General features: G+C 52.0%; 1 protein-coding gene and 1 long non-coding RNA gene across 5 annotated transcripts in view; one reads left to right on the top strand and one right to left on the bottom strand.

Annotated features, from left to right (window-relative positions):
• DTD1 (D-aminoacyl-tRNA deacylase 1) overlaps positions 1–10,133 on the top strand; it is a 126,712-nt gene extending 116,579 nt beyond the window's left edge. The window contains exons 5-6 of the mRNA XM_072943767.1: positions 90–261; positions 9,563–10,133. Of these exons, the coding sequence (XP_072799868.1) occupies positions 90–242 (153 nt within the window). The 3' untranslated portion in view covers positions 243–261; positions 9,563–10,133. The remainder of the gene's footprint in view (positions 1–89; positions 262–9,562) is intronic.
• Positions 10,115–14,143, bottom strand: LOC140687358 (uncharacterized). Of its 4 annotated transcripts, XR_012061601.1 has the most exons (5): positions 13,901–14,143; positions 12,683–12,719; positions 12,270–12,543; positions 11,223–11,417; positions 10,115–10,980 (listed from the first exon to the last, which is right to left on the bottom strand). It is a non-coding gene; the product is annotated as an uncharacterized lncRNA (long non-coding RNA). The 4 variants fall into 4 exon arrangements; XR_012061600.1 differs by having other exon boundaries at positions 10,115–11,417; positions 12,683–12,722; XR_012061598.1 differs by having other exon boundaries at positions 10,115–11,417.
• Between the last annotated feature and the right edge of the window lie 2,096 nt (positions 14,144–16,239).

The raw sequence follows: 16,239 nt of genomic DNA, 5'->3' as shown, positions 1-16,239 counted from the left end.
CCTGTGGGGTGATCGGGGTTTGGGGTATACAGGCACACGTTCATGTTCGTAAAAGAATTCTTTTTTTTTTCTTTTCGTTTAATAACCAGCTGTCCAAGCTTGAAAAACAGCAGCAGAGGAAAGAGAAGACCAGAGCCAAAGGGCCTTCCGAGTCCAGCAAGGAAAGAGCCGCTCCTCACAAAGAGGACCGCAGCGCCAGCAGCGGGGCCGAGGGGGACGTGTCCTCCGAGCGGGAGCCGTAGGCGCGGGTCCCGCACTCAGGTAGGAGGGCGCCCCCTGCAGGGCCACCTCGACGCCTCACACTCCAGGCCGACAGTGATGGATAGAGGAGAGACCGGCTTTGGGGTCAGAGTCCTTGTGTGGACCCTCATTCGCGGCCTCCTTAAATCTGCTGCCTTCGGGGTGGAGGGAGAGTTGAGATGCGGGGGTGGTTGCCCAGAGACGGCTGTGTGTGCCCGAGTCCGCGGCCACCGCTGCTGCTGTCGGCGTTTCCAGAGTGTTCGCAGGCGCGTGGTCCAGACCAGGAGCCCCGCCCCGTCCAGTCTTGTTCTCGTCATTCCCTGCCTCAAGTTTCCCACCCCCCCTTCGTCCTGCATGGGGCGACCAGTTGACTTTTCCTGAAACTGGGCTTTATTCTTGTCCCTCCCAGGTGTGTGTCCTGGTTCCCTGTAGCATGGATTCCACCTCCCTGCCTGGCAGTCAGAGGCCTCTAAAGCTTGGCCCAGCCATCTGGTGGCCCTTTGCTCAAGTCCGTGCCCCCAGGGAACACATTCTGGAGAACCTCCCACCTGCCGGAGTTCACAAATTCAGGGAGGAGTGTGGAAGTGATTCTGCCACAACGGGGGGTGGGGCAGGGTGGAGAGGGACGCCCGGGAGGCTCCGGGGAAGGCGGAGCCTGAAACGGGACCAGGAAGGACATACAGAAATGGGGAGATGGGGGGGGCAGGGAGCTGCCTAAGCCCAGGGAAGAGCAGGTGCAGACTTCGGGGGGGAACGCAGGACAGACGAGTTCTGGAACGGAGGCGGTGAAGAGTGGTCCAAGGCAGGTGTTGTCTAGGGAGCTTCTCTGACGGTGGCGGGGGAAGAAGTTTCCGGGTCATAAAGGGTCTGGTGTGCAGCTCTGAGACATTTGGGTTTTGTCCTGGGGTGATGAGGGACCTTGGAAAGCTTTTAAATGCACAAGTGACAGAATCTGATCCAAAGTTTAACAAGATCAGTCCGGCAGCTGTGGGGAGCAGGCTGGAAGCCACAGGCCAGTTGCAAGGCTGTTGCAGAAATCAAAGGAGAGCTGGGCATGCATTTCGGAGCCGTCAGCTCGTAGACTGCGGTCCAAATCGGGTCAGCCGACGGGTTCGTCCTGGCGGCGCCAGATGGTGAGAGGGCATTCGTGGATGGTTTCCGCCCTGAGAACGGGGTGGGGTTAGGGGTCTATCTAAGAAAGCAGTCCATGCTGGGTCACATGTAGCCTGGTGTTGACACAGATCTCAGAACCTACAGCGTGCTGGGTGCAGGGGGACCAGCTTGCAGCCTTGAGCAGAGCCACGGGGCAGGACGGGGGTCTTGGGAAGGATGGGGTCATTGAGTCACAGTTTTAAGGGGGGGCTGTGCTGGATAATAAATCCTATAGTGTCCCGCTGACTTTCCCCTGGTCACTGTTTCTGTCCGGGTGGCACTGCAGGGAGGTGACAGCTGCACTTACTGGTCTGGCCTCACGTGTCTCACTCACTCACGTGACAGTGAAGCAGGGGTCGGGGCGCCCCTTCACCCTCAGCCTCATTGGCCACAATCACAAGCCCCACCTTTTTCTTCATGTTGATGTGCTTGCCTGAAGCCATTGCTTCTTACATGAGGTGAAACCGTTGCTATGAGTTAGGGAGAGTCTCCTGAAATGTGGTATTTGGTGCATAAATCAGTTGTGTATTCATGAATGCACAGTAACGTTCTGTGTGGCATTTGTGTCACATGAGACTTCCATTCCCGCCCCCTCCAAGGCTTTGCGAGGATTTGCTCATCATTGAGCTGGTCAGCTTTGTCACCAGAAATACTGCTAGTGCTCCCGACTTACAGCCTGTCCAGACATCCCGAGTCCGGGGGCGCAGAGTGCGCCGTAGGGCAGTGCGCAGAGTGGCTCTGGAAGTCAGCCTTGTAGTTAGGCTAGTTCAGTGGGTCTGGCAGTAACTCAGAAACTCGTCGAGTGCTTCTGTGAATCCTGCCATTTCTGCATGGCAGTGAGGAAGTTATTCAGTTTCTGCTCCCTTGGTTTTCCGTCTATTAGCCAAGCGAGTAAAACTCAGGCCCTTCAGTGCCGTTGGGAGAGGCGGGCGGTCACGAGGTGCCCAGCGGGCCGGGGCGGGGGCAGGCAGAGGGGCTGTGGATGGACACCGTGTGCGGGCAGCCCCCGCTCCACGGTCCCCCCTGTGAGTAGAAAGGGCGGCAGGACACGGTCGCCAGCGGGCAGAGGAGGGAGGGAAGGCCTGGCCGGCCCACGGGGGCGCGGAACGGGGCTGCGTTGGGCCCGCTGGGCTGCCCATGGGTCTTGGGGGGATGGGTGAGGTGAGCCCTCCAGGCTGTGAGACACAGAGGCCAGGGGGGCCATGGCCTCAGCCCTCAGATAACACTGGCGGTGCCTGCGGGTCTCAGCCGTGCCCTCCACGTGGCCTCTGGCTGAGATGTGGGGCTCTGGCATGCTAGTGAGCCCCAAGGGGAGGCCAGGTGAGCTGGGGCCTCTGGACCCTGAGCAGCCGCGTGTCCCTGGGTGCCGTGTGCAGGGCCCCGGTGCTGAGCCTCAGAGGCTCTGAGGACGCGGCTGTTTTGACACCAAGCCGAGACAGACTTCCTGTGCCTTCAGGATCCTGCCTGCTGCCGCTCAGTGGGATGGAGGCTCCCAAGGACGTTTGGATGGGCCCACAGAAATGCAGGAGCCATGTTTTCCTTGCACATTTATGTAGTACCGTCTGGGCTCTTTTGGACCAAGAGCATGAAGAAAATCGTTCTTTGTTGACAGTTTAAGGCAGGTGTCCAGTTGCAATTATTCAAAGCAGAGGCGGCAGCAGAGGGCTGGGGGCTGGTGCAGGCGCGCAGGCCTGGGTGGCAGTGAGGGGCCCTCGGAGACACCCCAGCCAGCGAGGACTGGGGAGCGGTGGGGTTTGAGCCATGCTCCCGGATTTGCAGGCCCCAAGGGGCTGGACTAAATGGCCGCCGGTACTCCAGTGATATATTTCAGGGTTTTGCAGCCTACGGACTTTTGTCGCCCCTTCTGCTGAAATTTGCCATCCCGAGAGACCCACGAAGCCGCCACCCAGTGCTCAGGTATCTGTGAGGACGCATTAGGTGGTGACACCCCGCCCAGTGAGGGAGCTGCAGGTTTCACTTGCTGTTCTTGAACAACAGAAAGGCCCCTCGGGAGCCTCCCAGGCCCCAAGGGGAGCAGCTTTGAGCGCTGAAGGCATGAGACGGAAAGAAAATGGGACGAGAAACTGCATGATCTTGGGCGTATTTTTCTTTGAAAACAAGTCCAAAGCCTTCGGTTCAGAGGAAGTCCCGGGGGGTCGCCGTGTCTCGCTCACACTGCAGACGTTTCTTGTTTTACCGAATGGACCCGAGCCGCTAACGCTCGCGCCCGTTTTTGTCCTGCGTCGCCCTCCTGCAGGCTCCTCACCTTGCTGGGAGCACTCCCGGTTCTCTGTGGGGCTGCAGCTTGGCCCCCCTTTGGGCCCACAGCTGAAGGCCCGGGGGCCGCCTCTGCCTGGGCGGGTGCTGTCTGCTTCTGATTGCAGGTTCGAGTGTCGCCTCATTTGAGGATTAACTTGGCTGCTGTCATTAGGGTGTGCAAGCGAGGGGCCCGCTCCTGACCAGCACCTCGCATGCCTGTCCTCAGATGTCAGCACTCGAAACCAAACGAGGGGCGTGTTTGGGAGCTGCCGTCTGTTTGCTTTCTCAGCCTGACCTTTGGGCAGTGCGGCGCGTCCCAGCTGAGCACGGTTCTTCCTAGCGGGCTCGGGTGCCTGTGCGTGCAGTTGTGTGTCTGTTTTCTGGTAAAAGGATATTCCGTCACTTCTCGCTGGTTTTTCTCCCCCCGATGAAGGCCGGATCCTCGTCATTCTGGAGCTTCACTTTGCTTCCCTGTGTCAACCTTCATGTCACTTTTCCAAGCCCCTGTGCTGGTATTTCATGATAGGAAACCAGCTGTGCCCTGGAGGTCGTGTTTTATTTTATTTTTTATTTAACTCTGGACGGCCTTTTTTAGTGGTTGCCCTAGAGTTTGCAATCTGCGTTTTTAACTGATCTGAGCCCCCCTGCAAATCCCCCGGCCGCCTCCCATGTGTGCAGCCGCCTCATGAGCAGTGTTTCTCGTCCCTCCTGCTCCTCGTGGCACCCATGTCACTTTATATATGCTGTGCCACCCAAGGGGTTGTTACCATTATTAATTTATAAATAATTTTTTAGTTGAATAAAGAATAAGAAAAAGAAAAGATTGTATTTTACCTTAATTTCATCTCTGATGCTCTTTCTTTCATTATGTGAATCCAAGTTTCTGACCTGTATTGTGTCAGCATTTCTTGTAGATCGAAGAAACCCTTTATTTCTCTTTCATTTTTGAAGGATAATTTTGCTGGTGAGGAGTTCTAGATTGGGGGTGCTGGTATTTGGCTTAAAACTTTAAATACCCCACCGTCTTCTTACTGGCATAGTCTCTTTGGAGAAGTCCTCTGTGATTCTCACCCCTGTTTTGGGGCAGGTAACCTGGGTTCACAGCCATGCTCCCCGACGCCCGCTCCACCCCAGCTTCTTTCGAGATGCTGTCTTTGTTTTTCTGTAGTTGGAGTATGATTTGCCTAGGCGTGGTTCCTGCTCGGCGTTCTCTGCGCTTCCTGCATCAGTGATTTGGAGTCTTCTGTCATTAAGTTTGGGCCATTCCTGGCCATTGTTACTTCTCTGTTCTCTCTGCCTTCTCCTTCTGGTATTCCAGTTATGTGTATGTTATACCTTTTGCAGTTGCCCCACAGGTCTTGGCTGGCCTGTTCCCCCTGCCACCCCGCCATTCCTTTCTCTCTCTGCATTTCAGTCTAGGAAGTTTGTACTGACCTGTCTTCAAGCCCACTGACTCGTCCCTTGGCTGTGTCCAGTCTGTGATGAGCCCGTCAAAAGCATCCTCTGCTTCCTGTCGAATCTTTCTTGGAGTTTCCGTCTCTGCTTCCATCACCCATCTGTTCTGGTGTGTTGTCTACTTTCCCCATTAGAGCCCTTAACATATTAACGGTAGTTACTTTTCCTTGCCTGTTAATTCCAACATCTGTGTTAAATACCTAAGTCTCATTCTGATGACCGCTTGGGTTTTCTGAGCTTCTGGCATCTGTAAACGTATGTCTTTCAATACACGTGGGAAATTTAAAGCAGTCTTTCTCCCGACACTATTTCCTGCCCTGTTCTCCCTTGTCTCACTGGGAGGCGGTTGCCGTTCCCCACCTGTAGGTGCTGTTCTGGGCTTTGTTAGGCAGGAGGTCGGTCTGCTTCCTCACTGGTACAGGCGTGCACTCTATTCCTTTACCGGCAGCGAGGCTGGGTTCGCTCCGTGCCCAGGCTTGTACCTCAGCTGCCTGATTATTAAAAGTAAGCTGGCAGGCAGCTGGCCACAGTTAGTGATTCTGTTTGTTGATGAAGTACAAAGCTAGTACCGATAACCTAGAGTTTGCTAACGCAGTAGGCACTCCTGCGTGTGGATATATAAATGCGAGTTAATTAAAATTAAATCGGATTTGAACTTAATTTCCTCAGTCACCGTAGCCACGTATGGCTGGTGGCTGCCATCCTGGACAGAGCTGACAGGGACCAGTCTATCACTGCAGAAGATTCACTTGGACAGCCTAGCCTAGACGGAGCAAATTAAAATGTTGAGACCAGCAGCTGGACCTCTGTAAGTTCAGTAAGACTAGCATGGTTAAATATATACAAATACACATTAGACATACATGAGGTAGCATTTAAGCCAAAACATAAAACTAACTGCTGTCAGAGTTTGTTCCTTCCATGATCAGGTGACGTCAGCCTTTTGTTTCCTTCTTGCTTTATTGGTTCACACCAGGCTTTCCTTTCTCAGAAATCGCATCGCTGTTCTCACGTTCCCGTCGCCAAGTCAGGACCATCGTGCTCATGCACAGGAAGGGAGTCCCTCCTCTTACAGTCCAGTGGAGTCTCTGCGGTGCTAGAAGGGCCGTGTGAAGCCTTCACTGATAACGTCAGCGTCCCAGCGACTCATGTTTTTGCATGAACAGCCTGCCTTTCCGTGTAAATGAGCTCATGTTAGGTTCCCAGCCGTGACCTGAAATAAATAAATAATAATCCGTTCTTTTGACGGTGCTTTGGGGAGCAGGTCTGTGGTGTGTGTGTGTGCGCGCGCGCGCGTGTGTGTGTGTGTGTTTGTCCCCTGACTCTGGCACTCACATCTTCTGGTTGCTCGAATGGCCTGACACATGAGCTAGAAGTCAGCATCTTTGAGAGACTCGGTGTTTAACCAGGCTGTTGAGGGATTCCTGGCTCCGGATCCTTGACTGTTCCCCACTTTCCCCGAAGTCTGAAGGCAGTGAGAGAACCACCCCCCAGCTTCTTTCGTAAGGCTGGGAAATTGCGGTGCCAGGTTATCAGACACTTCTTCCCACTACCTGCCAGATGCCCCCCGCCTACAGGTCACGTGGGCCCTGAAACAGCTCGCCTGGCTTACAGGGACATCCAAAAATGCATTTGGAAATGGACATCGTCCTCTCAGTGGCTCTCACGGGTGGGCACATTGCCCCTCCTCCAGGGTTTCTCAATCTCAAGCCTCAGTGGTCCCCCTTTTCCTGGAGGACCGTTTATCAGCTTGAACGTGACTTCTGCTTGGTGCTTCTAATCTGGCGAGTGGACCTCACAGCAAGTGGACGCTCCCACCTCCCCGTTCGTGCCTCTGCCGTGCGAGCTCCATGCTCCCCAGCTTTTCCAGTTGACAGCCGTAACCTGCCTCTCGGTGTTTCTGCGGTTGTGTTCAAGGAAAAGAGGAGCATTTGTCAAAAGTGAGGTTGGAAATGAGAAGCAGCATCTCTTGACCCGTCCACGTCTCGTGGTGGAGCAGAGGCCTCCAGGTGGGAGCGTGTCTGCTGCGGGCCAGAGGCTCTCGCGTCAGCGAGGGAGCCGGTCGCTCACGGCGCTCACCTGATGCTGTGAGTCGTGCTGCCTGACGCGGCGCCTCGTAGTGGCGCAGTTAATTCTGAAGGCGCCCTCAGTCATACGCCCTTCAGGTTTCATGCTTTATAACTTTATAAAGTCCCTGTGCCTGGTGGTTCACCTAAAAACTTCGAGAACCCCTGGGTGGAACCTCTCCGGATCCTGTCAGCTCTGTGATTCTCTGGGAGGAAATTGGAATTCCTAAACAATCTTTCTTTTAAAACCTTTCTTTGGAAAGCCATTTTTTAATTCCAAAATTAATGCTCACTCATTATAGAAAATTTCAGAAATGTCAGAATGCTCAGTGAAGAGACTGAAAGGCATCTACCATCTCATTATCCTAAGATAATCATTATTAACATAATGCTTTTCTGGTATTTTCTCTAAGCAGATAATTCTGTGTCTCTTTCTCTGATTTCAGAAAGTTAGAGACATCTGTATGTATAATGTATACTGCTTTTATCATCTAACAGAATACCATGGATATTTTTAGATCATTTATTCTTTTGCAGTAAACCTTATAATTTCTATCTGCACATCAAACATTTGAAGCATAAATTTCTTATCCCAATGCAGTAAAATATGTAGAATCTTTAATTGGAGTAAACATAGAAGAATAATGTATTCAAGCAAAATCTCAAAGCTCACTTTTAATTAAAAAATAAAGGTCTTAATCTGTGCCAAGAAAATACAGTTGTTCCCCAAAGGTGGAAAGTGGGAACCAGTTTCAGGATTTCAGTTATTAGTACTGCAGGTGTGGAAAGAGGTATCAAAAGGCCCTAGGTTCTTAAGTTTGGGTTAATATTTCGATTAAAGTATAGGAGCAAATGGGTTGTTTTTCTTGCCTTTAAGGTGGCAGTATACGGTCTCCAGGAATGACGCTGGGTTTCAGGTATCTCTTAGGGAGGAGTGCAGAATGTGGCCGGGGGGTTCAGAGCGCGAGGGGAGGTCTGGGGCAAATTCTGATCCCTCGTTGGGTCCAAATAGCCCCGAAGAACGTGGACTAGCTGCAGTTCCAGTTGGCGCTTCTCCTGGGAGCACGGGGACCTCGGTGTCAAGCTGGGCTGGGGAATGGAGGGCTGGTAATTCCACTGAGGCATGTTTCTCAAGAACATGGCCTGTGCTGGGTGCATCAGGAAGCAAGCTCACAGATGCGGCGTCACCACGTGCAAGCTGCGGTCATCTTGGCTTTACCGAAGTTCATCCAGTTAGAGTTTAGATCTGAGGGAGTAGAAACTGCTCCGTTAAGTCTGGAATCTAGTTAAACTTATGACAGTTGCCTGCCTCACAAGTCTTGGCAGGCCCGGCTGGTTTTTGGCGTAAGCTCAGAATTACAAGTAGAAGCTCAAGACGCTTGGACATTTTATCCTGAAGAAGCTGCCGTCCTTTGAGCAGGACTAAAAGTGCCCCACGAACAAGTTTTGCTTTGTGCCCTGTCCCTGTGCTTCCTGTAGGCTGCCTCGCCCTCTGCCTTCCCTCGTCGTTAAAGAACTTGGAAATGAGACTTTTGTTTTTTTCAAGGGATTTTATCCGTATTGTCTAATTTGTGGCATGAAGTTGTTGGTGATACATCCTTTTTATTCTTTTACTGTCTGTGGAGCCTGTGCTGATGTGGCCTCTTTGATTCCTGACATTTGTCACTTGCATTTTCTCTTTTTTCTTGGCAGGTCTGGCAAGAAGCTTATCAGTTTTATTAATCTTTTCATTTATTTTCTCTTTTGTTTTTCTGTTTGAAATTTCATTACTTCCTGCTCTTATTATTTCCCTCCTGCTCATTTTGGGTTTACTTTGCTTTTTTTCTTTTAGTTCCTTAAGGTGGAAACTCAGGATTATTGGCTTGAAATCTTTCTTCTATTCTGATGTAAGCACTTAATGCTATGAATTTCCCTCTCAGCACTGCCACGGGTGAACGTCACAAATTTTGATTGTTGTATTTTCATTTTCAGTCGCTTTAAAATGTTTCCTAATTTGCCATGTGACTTCTCTTTGATGCCAGGGCCATTTAGAAGTGTGCTGTTTAATTCCCAGATACTTGGTTGGTGTCTTGTGAGCTCTAAGAGCGAAGTGCTAGTAAACTGATGTCTCTTTGGTGAGAAGGTATCTGGCCTTTTTTTTTTTTTTTGTAATGTGTTTTTTTTCCTAACATTTTTTATTGAGTTACAGTCATTTTACAGGTATCTGGCTTTATACATGACAACACAGCCGGTTTTCTTACAGTAAAGTGAAACCATGTCGTGCTCTTGTGATATGAACGCGAAAGGGTGTCTCCAGCTATTCTGTTATGCTTGGTCACATATTTTAATAGAATTTGAAGGCAGATTTTGGGACTCTTCTGAGTAACGTGTCTAATCTTTGTTCTTTTTAGTGCATTATCATTGGGCAGAACTGGATCCTGAAAAATTCATGAAAGATGCTAGGCACCTACAGTACTTGAAGGATTTGGAACTGAATCCTGAAAAGGAAGATGGAAGTAAGAAACTGGGACCCTGATTAGCCCTGCAAAAACAAAAAACGAACACAAAAACAGAACACCAAAGGAGCGTACGCTTGCTGTCACTGCTGTGATTTAATAGAGGAAGTGGGTGCTGCCAGCGTGGGGGGATGCGCCCCACGCCGGGGCAGCGAGGCTCCACCCACGCCCCCCCGACAGAAGGGCCGTGTTGGCGCCTCTGATGTCTTGACTTGCTTTCGGAACAGGCTGGCCCAACGTCGTTCGCCATCGAGTCCTTTCACACTGTGGTGTATTTCTGCGTGTCCGTGATGAGTCTTAAATGCATTTATGCTATCTGTGTTTCCCCAGTGCTGGCTAAGCCAGGGCTCCCGTTACGGTGCAGAGAACAGTCACCAATGATAATGTATTATGTGAGACCTTCGCATCTTGTACATTTTCTCTTTTTTCTAAAAATAAATAAAAAACTCCAAACCTCAACAAACCACTTTATTAAACAAATCCCGCTATGTTCTTCTGTAAGGATTTTGTCTGTAGAAACATGATGTATCTGACGTTATTTACACTTCACTAACCCTTTTTGCACGAGGCCTTCCCTGAGGGGTCCACACAGACCCCTGGCTCTGTGGTGAGATTCTGTCTGCGGTCATTTACAGTTGATGACATTCTGTGTGGCCATGAGAAGGCAGGAGAGGGGAGTGTACGTGGGAGGGGAATCCAGTCTCAGGAAGGCCAGAAGGCTGACACCACCGGTGGCCGCCGCCTCTGAGCCGTCCACCTTTGGCACGTGGGAAGAAGGCCATACACATGCCCCGTTTCCAGGAGCCATGTGGTTGTCTGTACATCCAAGTCCGTATCCCCACCGTCCTGTGAAGAAAGAAGCATGTTCTGCCAACCAGTTTTTCAGTTAGTTTTAATCTACTGGTTCAACCAGAGTGATCATTTTCAGGCACTGTATGATGTCAGAAGTAATATGCATGTATATTACTATACGTAGTGTACATTTGTGTGACATCTGTAATACGTTAATGCTTATATAAAGAGTTATCCTCTCTTGAAACACTTCTTGCCCATCTATAGAAGATGCATCCGTACTTGGCATTTTTGTGATGCCGCACCCATGACCTTTATAATCACTTCCGCGTCCCTGTAGTCTGACCCAGTGGTCCTACTTCAAATAAAGACATAGTTAGCAAATATGAAGGAATAAAAGCTCAAATCACATCTGCTCTGCACATACAAGTACTTGGAATACAGAGGTGGAAAGGGACCTGCCACATTGCTTTATTCTGACCTGATACAGATGGTCCAGGAGGATCCACGATGGCATAAACCTGTCGAGGGGAAAATCATGACATCCCAGGCACAGATCCCTGGTCAGCTGCCCCAGCTCACGAGCGGTGAGGTCCAGGCCACCTGTTTCAGTGGCCTGAGCCGGCTTTTACAGAGTGGGTTCAAATTCAGGTTAAAGTTACTCGAAACCCCAGTTTTGTAAAATCGGCTGTCGAGTCATGGACTCGCTGGGCAGACCTGTCAGACATTTCCCCACCGCCCTGTTTTATCCCCGCCGACGCACGCTCACTGACAGCGGCAGCCTGTCCTTGGGGTACCGGGCAAGAAGATGGCAGAGACCAGGACCGATGGCTCAACACTTAGATGGTGGTGAAGTGGGGGAGCCTTGTAGTTCACAATCCTGTCCTGGATCCCATTTCCAAGGGACTTGGACAAATCCCATTGTGAGCAGGATCACGTGGTCAGCTTGCTGAAGGGTCTGCAAACCATAAAGGGAGACGAGCTGAATTGGAAAAAAACCAAAACTCTGAATATATGAAAGACATGTAGGAAACACTGGGTCAGGAAGAAAACTAGGAGCAATGGCATTAAGTTGCATTCACATAGATGCTGGCTTGAAATATGAAAGCTTTCTAACAACGCAGTTCAAAAGCAGATGGCGACTTTGGGGGCGTTTGAGCAGAAGTTCTGAGCCTCCTTATGTGTGGGGAGATCTTTTACTTGTTTTAATAAAAGTTCCAGGACGCCCCTTGGATACCAAAATCTGCAGATGCTCGAGTCCCTTATAGAAAATGACGTCGTCCAGTCGGCCCTCGTCTGCAGCTTCAGGTCTGCAGATACAGAGGGCCAACTGTAATTTAAAAATCTTCCCTCCCTGGCAGTATGAAGAGCAGGGTAAATGTCAGAAAATGTTTGCTACTTTTGTAGCCTTGGATGGAAGGAAGCGTTTCCATCATCCTGAAGGTCACCTGCAGCTCCCAGCAACAGAGCAGAAGCAGTGTGTACACCGAAGGCGGGCTGAAGGGGTCAAACCCAACCACAAGGCAAGGTTATGAAGAAGAAACCCCGTGACGTCCACAGCGGCATCACAGAGGTGGTTAACTTCTGCCTTCCCCAACCCTTCCCTGTCTTTCTGAAGGTCATGTCCAAGTCTCACTGCGGGGCTAATGGCTACAATTGGATTCTGGGTGCAGTTCCACTTGCAGAGTATAAAATTCCCAGTCTTTACACCCCCCCCATCTCCGGCTCCTCCTTTGTGCTTATTTATAAAGCTTGCTGTTTATTGCCCATTAAAACATCATTTGACCGAGGACGGGAGAGGGAATCGTACCATGTATGGCTCTTCTGAGAGGTCTTGGCAGACCGCAGGCCTGGGACTTTAAACAGAGCACTGCCCGATGACACTGGTAGCAGGGGCCGTTTAATCTTGCCTTCCATGGTTTACTTTATAGGAGACCAAGCTCTTCTGGAGACATAAAATGTAGAAATGTAGACCAAATAAAGACGCCTTCTGGGGCTGGACACTCCATAGCATCGCCTCGTGCTTGGTGGTCCCGGGGAAGGCATCCTCCCTGCCCGGCCACAGCCTGAGCGGAGGTGGACACCTACGGGCAGAGGGAACAGATAAACTCGCCGAGGTCATGCAGCGAGTGAGCAGCATGGCCAGGACCCAACCCAGCGGCTGCTGAGCAGGGACACAGACGAGAGGCCCTGGGCTCACCGCGTGGGCAGAGCTGCACTCACCCTCAAGGTCACGCTCAAGGCCACGTCTCACGAGAAACTGCTGAAGAACGAGAACAAGTCAGCCTGGAGAAGACGCAGGCACACGTGATGAAGGCTGAGCGCTCGGCCGGGACGTCCCTGGGCCCCCGAGGGTCCTGCCCCTGCTCACTGCTCAGTCTGGTTTCTGCCCGTGTCCCCACATGCCCTGCCCTGAATCTGGCCCTACCCACCTGCTGGCAGTTGTCTGAACCCCCTCATCTCTCACCCCTCGAGGTGCTGCACCTGTCACCTCTCCCTCCCCCGGGCCAGCCCCACCTTGCCCTGCAGATCTCAACCCCTCTGGAGGGCGGCCCGGCCCGTCTTCCTGCTGCAGGGGGCTCTCACCCGAAGCTCCTCCAACAGACACCCCAACACATTTCCTGCTCGATGCCCGAGTCTCAAACCCACCGCCCCCCAGGCAAGAGTCAAACAGAGAAGTCTTTTCAGGGCCCCCTACTGAATATGAAATATATTCTCAAAAATTAACAAATCTGAAATACCATCACTAAAAGATACTTTCCAAAAATGAGAATTTAAGGTGGGTTTTCCCCCAGAACCTCTACAGATTGAAGGCACTAGCATCTGTACCCCAGGAGAGAACAAAAACATTAGCAGCAACTCCCCTCAAAGCTGTCATTTCCGTCTCCATCTCTAACACCCATCACCGGCAGGCTCTGCCTTCGACACTATTCCATGTCTTCTGAGATGAGGTTTTTTAACTCTATTTTTAAAAGACCCAAATCAGCAGTGAATTGCAAATTAAGAATTCTAAAAGTGCCTGGCTGAAAAAGGGCAGAAATCTGACACATCACTGGACAGAAACGCTCATCTCTCTTGTTTGGGAGTGGAACTTTGCTTGTTCTCTGAGCTTCCATCCCCCTGCAGGGACCCTGGGTGTAAGGGTTCAGGGAGAGATGTGCACCAGGCGTCAGCACAGCGCCTCATGGTGGCGCCCGCGGGGCACACCGGGCGCGGTGTGGCAGTGATGCAGCTCCAAGGGGTGGGAGCTGCCTTCTTGCAGTGGCTGCATCACATCTTTGTCTCACGCTGAACCTGCAGGCACCTGAAACCTGACGTGTATCCCATGTAACCTGTGTCTGGCTAGTGAGGATCCCAAATGAAGAATTCAATTGGTTGCTGTTGGGCTTGGTCCTCTCGGGCCCCAGTGTCCTGCTGCCCATTCCTCCATCTCTGTGTCACCTTCAGGCGTGTTCTCTGTGTCTTCATCCAGGTCTCGGCTAAACATGATGCACCCGTTAGAAATCTGACAGCTCAACAGATGGATTAGTTACATTGTCACTCGGCCCACAGCCCTCCTCCCCACGTCACAGTTCTTGCTGAAATCAAGCTATAGTATGTTCACAGTATTTTGGTGATTAACCCAGTGATCCTGTCATAAAAAACAGTACAGCACAGCGCGTTACTTCTGAGCTCATACTGGCATCCAGGGACGGCTGTGTTCTTTTCCACAGGCTCACAGGCCATCTGTTTAATCATGGTTCTAGAATGTTTTCAGGAATCCACATTGAACTGGCCTTCCTGCTATGTCTGGAATCCGTCTTTTTGCAACTGGAATTTTGGACATGTTTGGTTTTTCTATCCCTTCTTTTCTTTTCAGAATATTTTCCAAGGTTATCAGTGGTAAGTCTGTTCCTCAGTTGCGTCTTGTAAGTTATTTCAGAATTTCAAAACTTCATTCCGAGAACCTAGTGGGTCTGTCCCTCTTCACGTACCGTGGGCCCCAAGCCCCTTTTACCGTGTTCACGTTGCCTGTATTGAGTTTGAAACAAGTGACTCCTTAAATCGAGCATTTAGCCGGGACCGCAGCTATTCTGAGCCCTTCACGTATCTCACCTCTCGTAATCGCCCATGGCGCTTTTATTGTTTCCGTTTTACAACTGAGCACATTGAGACTTGGAGGGCGAGGTGATTGCCAAGAGCTGTGAATGGGGATGTGTACGAGGAACCAGCGAGCCTGCCAGTCTCCTGGGGGCGGCAGAACTCAGGAGCCCCCGGGTCAGCGGCAGGACTGAGCTCCTACCTGTGGTGACAGTGAAGCTGGTGTCAGCGTTTGTGCCGGCTCCCTGAGCCCCGCTTTCCCCCGGTGACATGCTGGCCCAGGTGTCGCCTCACATGCAGTGGGCCGTGCAGCAGAAGCACCCTGAGAACCCAAGTCTTTTGTAATTTCTGACCTTTGCTCTGGAGAGAGACACTCTCTCTCCCATGGCTGTGTGCTGTTTAAACATCCTGGGAGACAGGGTCCACGAGCCAAGGCTGGCTGCTCCTCTGCTCACAAGATGTGCGGGAGCACCCGGGACCACGGGAACTGTTGCCCAGCAGGAACTTGACCCAGGTCACCCCGTCAGGAGGTGGTGGAGTCAGGGTTCAAAGCCAGGCCAGCAGCCCCCAGAGCCTGCGCTCCCCCCGGCCCCGCCCCGCCCGGCTGCCCCACCACCTGAGGAGGAGGAAGGGGAGGCGCTGAGCTGCGGCCCTGGTCACACAGCGGCTCACTCACTCACCACTTGCTCTGAGCATCACTCGCTCTGACCCCATTCGTCCTTACTCTTTCATTCCATCCTGTTTGCCCATCCAGACCCCGCTCCGCCCTCTCCGCCCTGCTCTCCCTGGAGGCTGACTGCTGTGCGCCCTGCTCCCTGCTTCTGTCGGGTTTGGACCAGGGTGGGCGTGCGCGGGTGGCCGAGGACTGAATGACCAGGGCAGGTGTGGCTCCTCGCTCCTTCCTCTGCGGGGATGAAGGCCTCCTCCAGCTGTTCCCAACTCCCCAGGCTCTGCTCCCTCTGTCTCTACAGGGTGGTGACGGCTCCCCTCTCTGTAGCTCCAGGTAAGTCTCCCCCTCCTGGACCCACCCCCTCTAACTCTCCACGGTCTGGTGGTGGCCAGCATTGAGGGTCACCTGTGTCCTGGACTTGCCAGGGCCTCCCAGCTGCGACCGTCACAGGGCTTCTGTCCTGGTGACGTGCTCCGCCGGCCGAGACTGAAGTCATGAGGGCTGTGGCCTGCGCCCAGGTCATTTCTTTGCAAAATTACGGGGATGTCTCTCCTTTGTAGCCCTTTCTGTGTCATGTGTGTTGTGTAACAGCTTTATCCAGGCCGCCTGCCCCCCTTACCTAAAAGTCCCTGGTGGAGGCCCTGCATTCCCACGCTCGCTGTCCTGCTGTGTAGACAGAGCCCAGGCCCCCTTCCTCTTCTGAAACGCACCCTCAGTTGAAGGAAGAGATGGCGACACCCCAGGTGTCTCTTAGAAAATTTCAAGTATAGTCACCCTGCTGTATCTAGATCCCCAGAACTCGTTCATCTCATAGCTGAAGGCTTGTGCCCCTTAAAAAAATCTGTATACGTCTCAGGTGTACATCACTGCAGTTCGACATCTGTGTTCTCTACAGGTGGTCACCACCGCGAGCCCAGTCACACCTATCGCCGTGCAGTTGACCCCCGTCGCCCATTTCACCCACCTGCCAGCCTCCTTCCCCTCTGCTAGCCACTGATCTGATCTCGGTACCTGTGAGTTTGGTTTTGAT

The sequence above is a fragment of the Vicugna pacos genome, chromosome 19 (genome assembly GCF_048564905.1).
Source record: "Vicugna pacos chromosome 19, VicPac4, whole genome shotgun sequence".
In the NCBI taxonomy this organism is placed as follows: domain Eukaryota; kingdom Metazoa; phylum Chordata; class Mammalia; order Artiodactyla; family Camelidae; genus Vicugna; species Vicugna pacos.
Note: the sequence above shows the minus strand (reverse complement) of the source record. Positions and strands in the feature narration are given on the sequence as shown.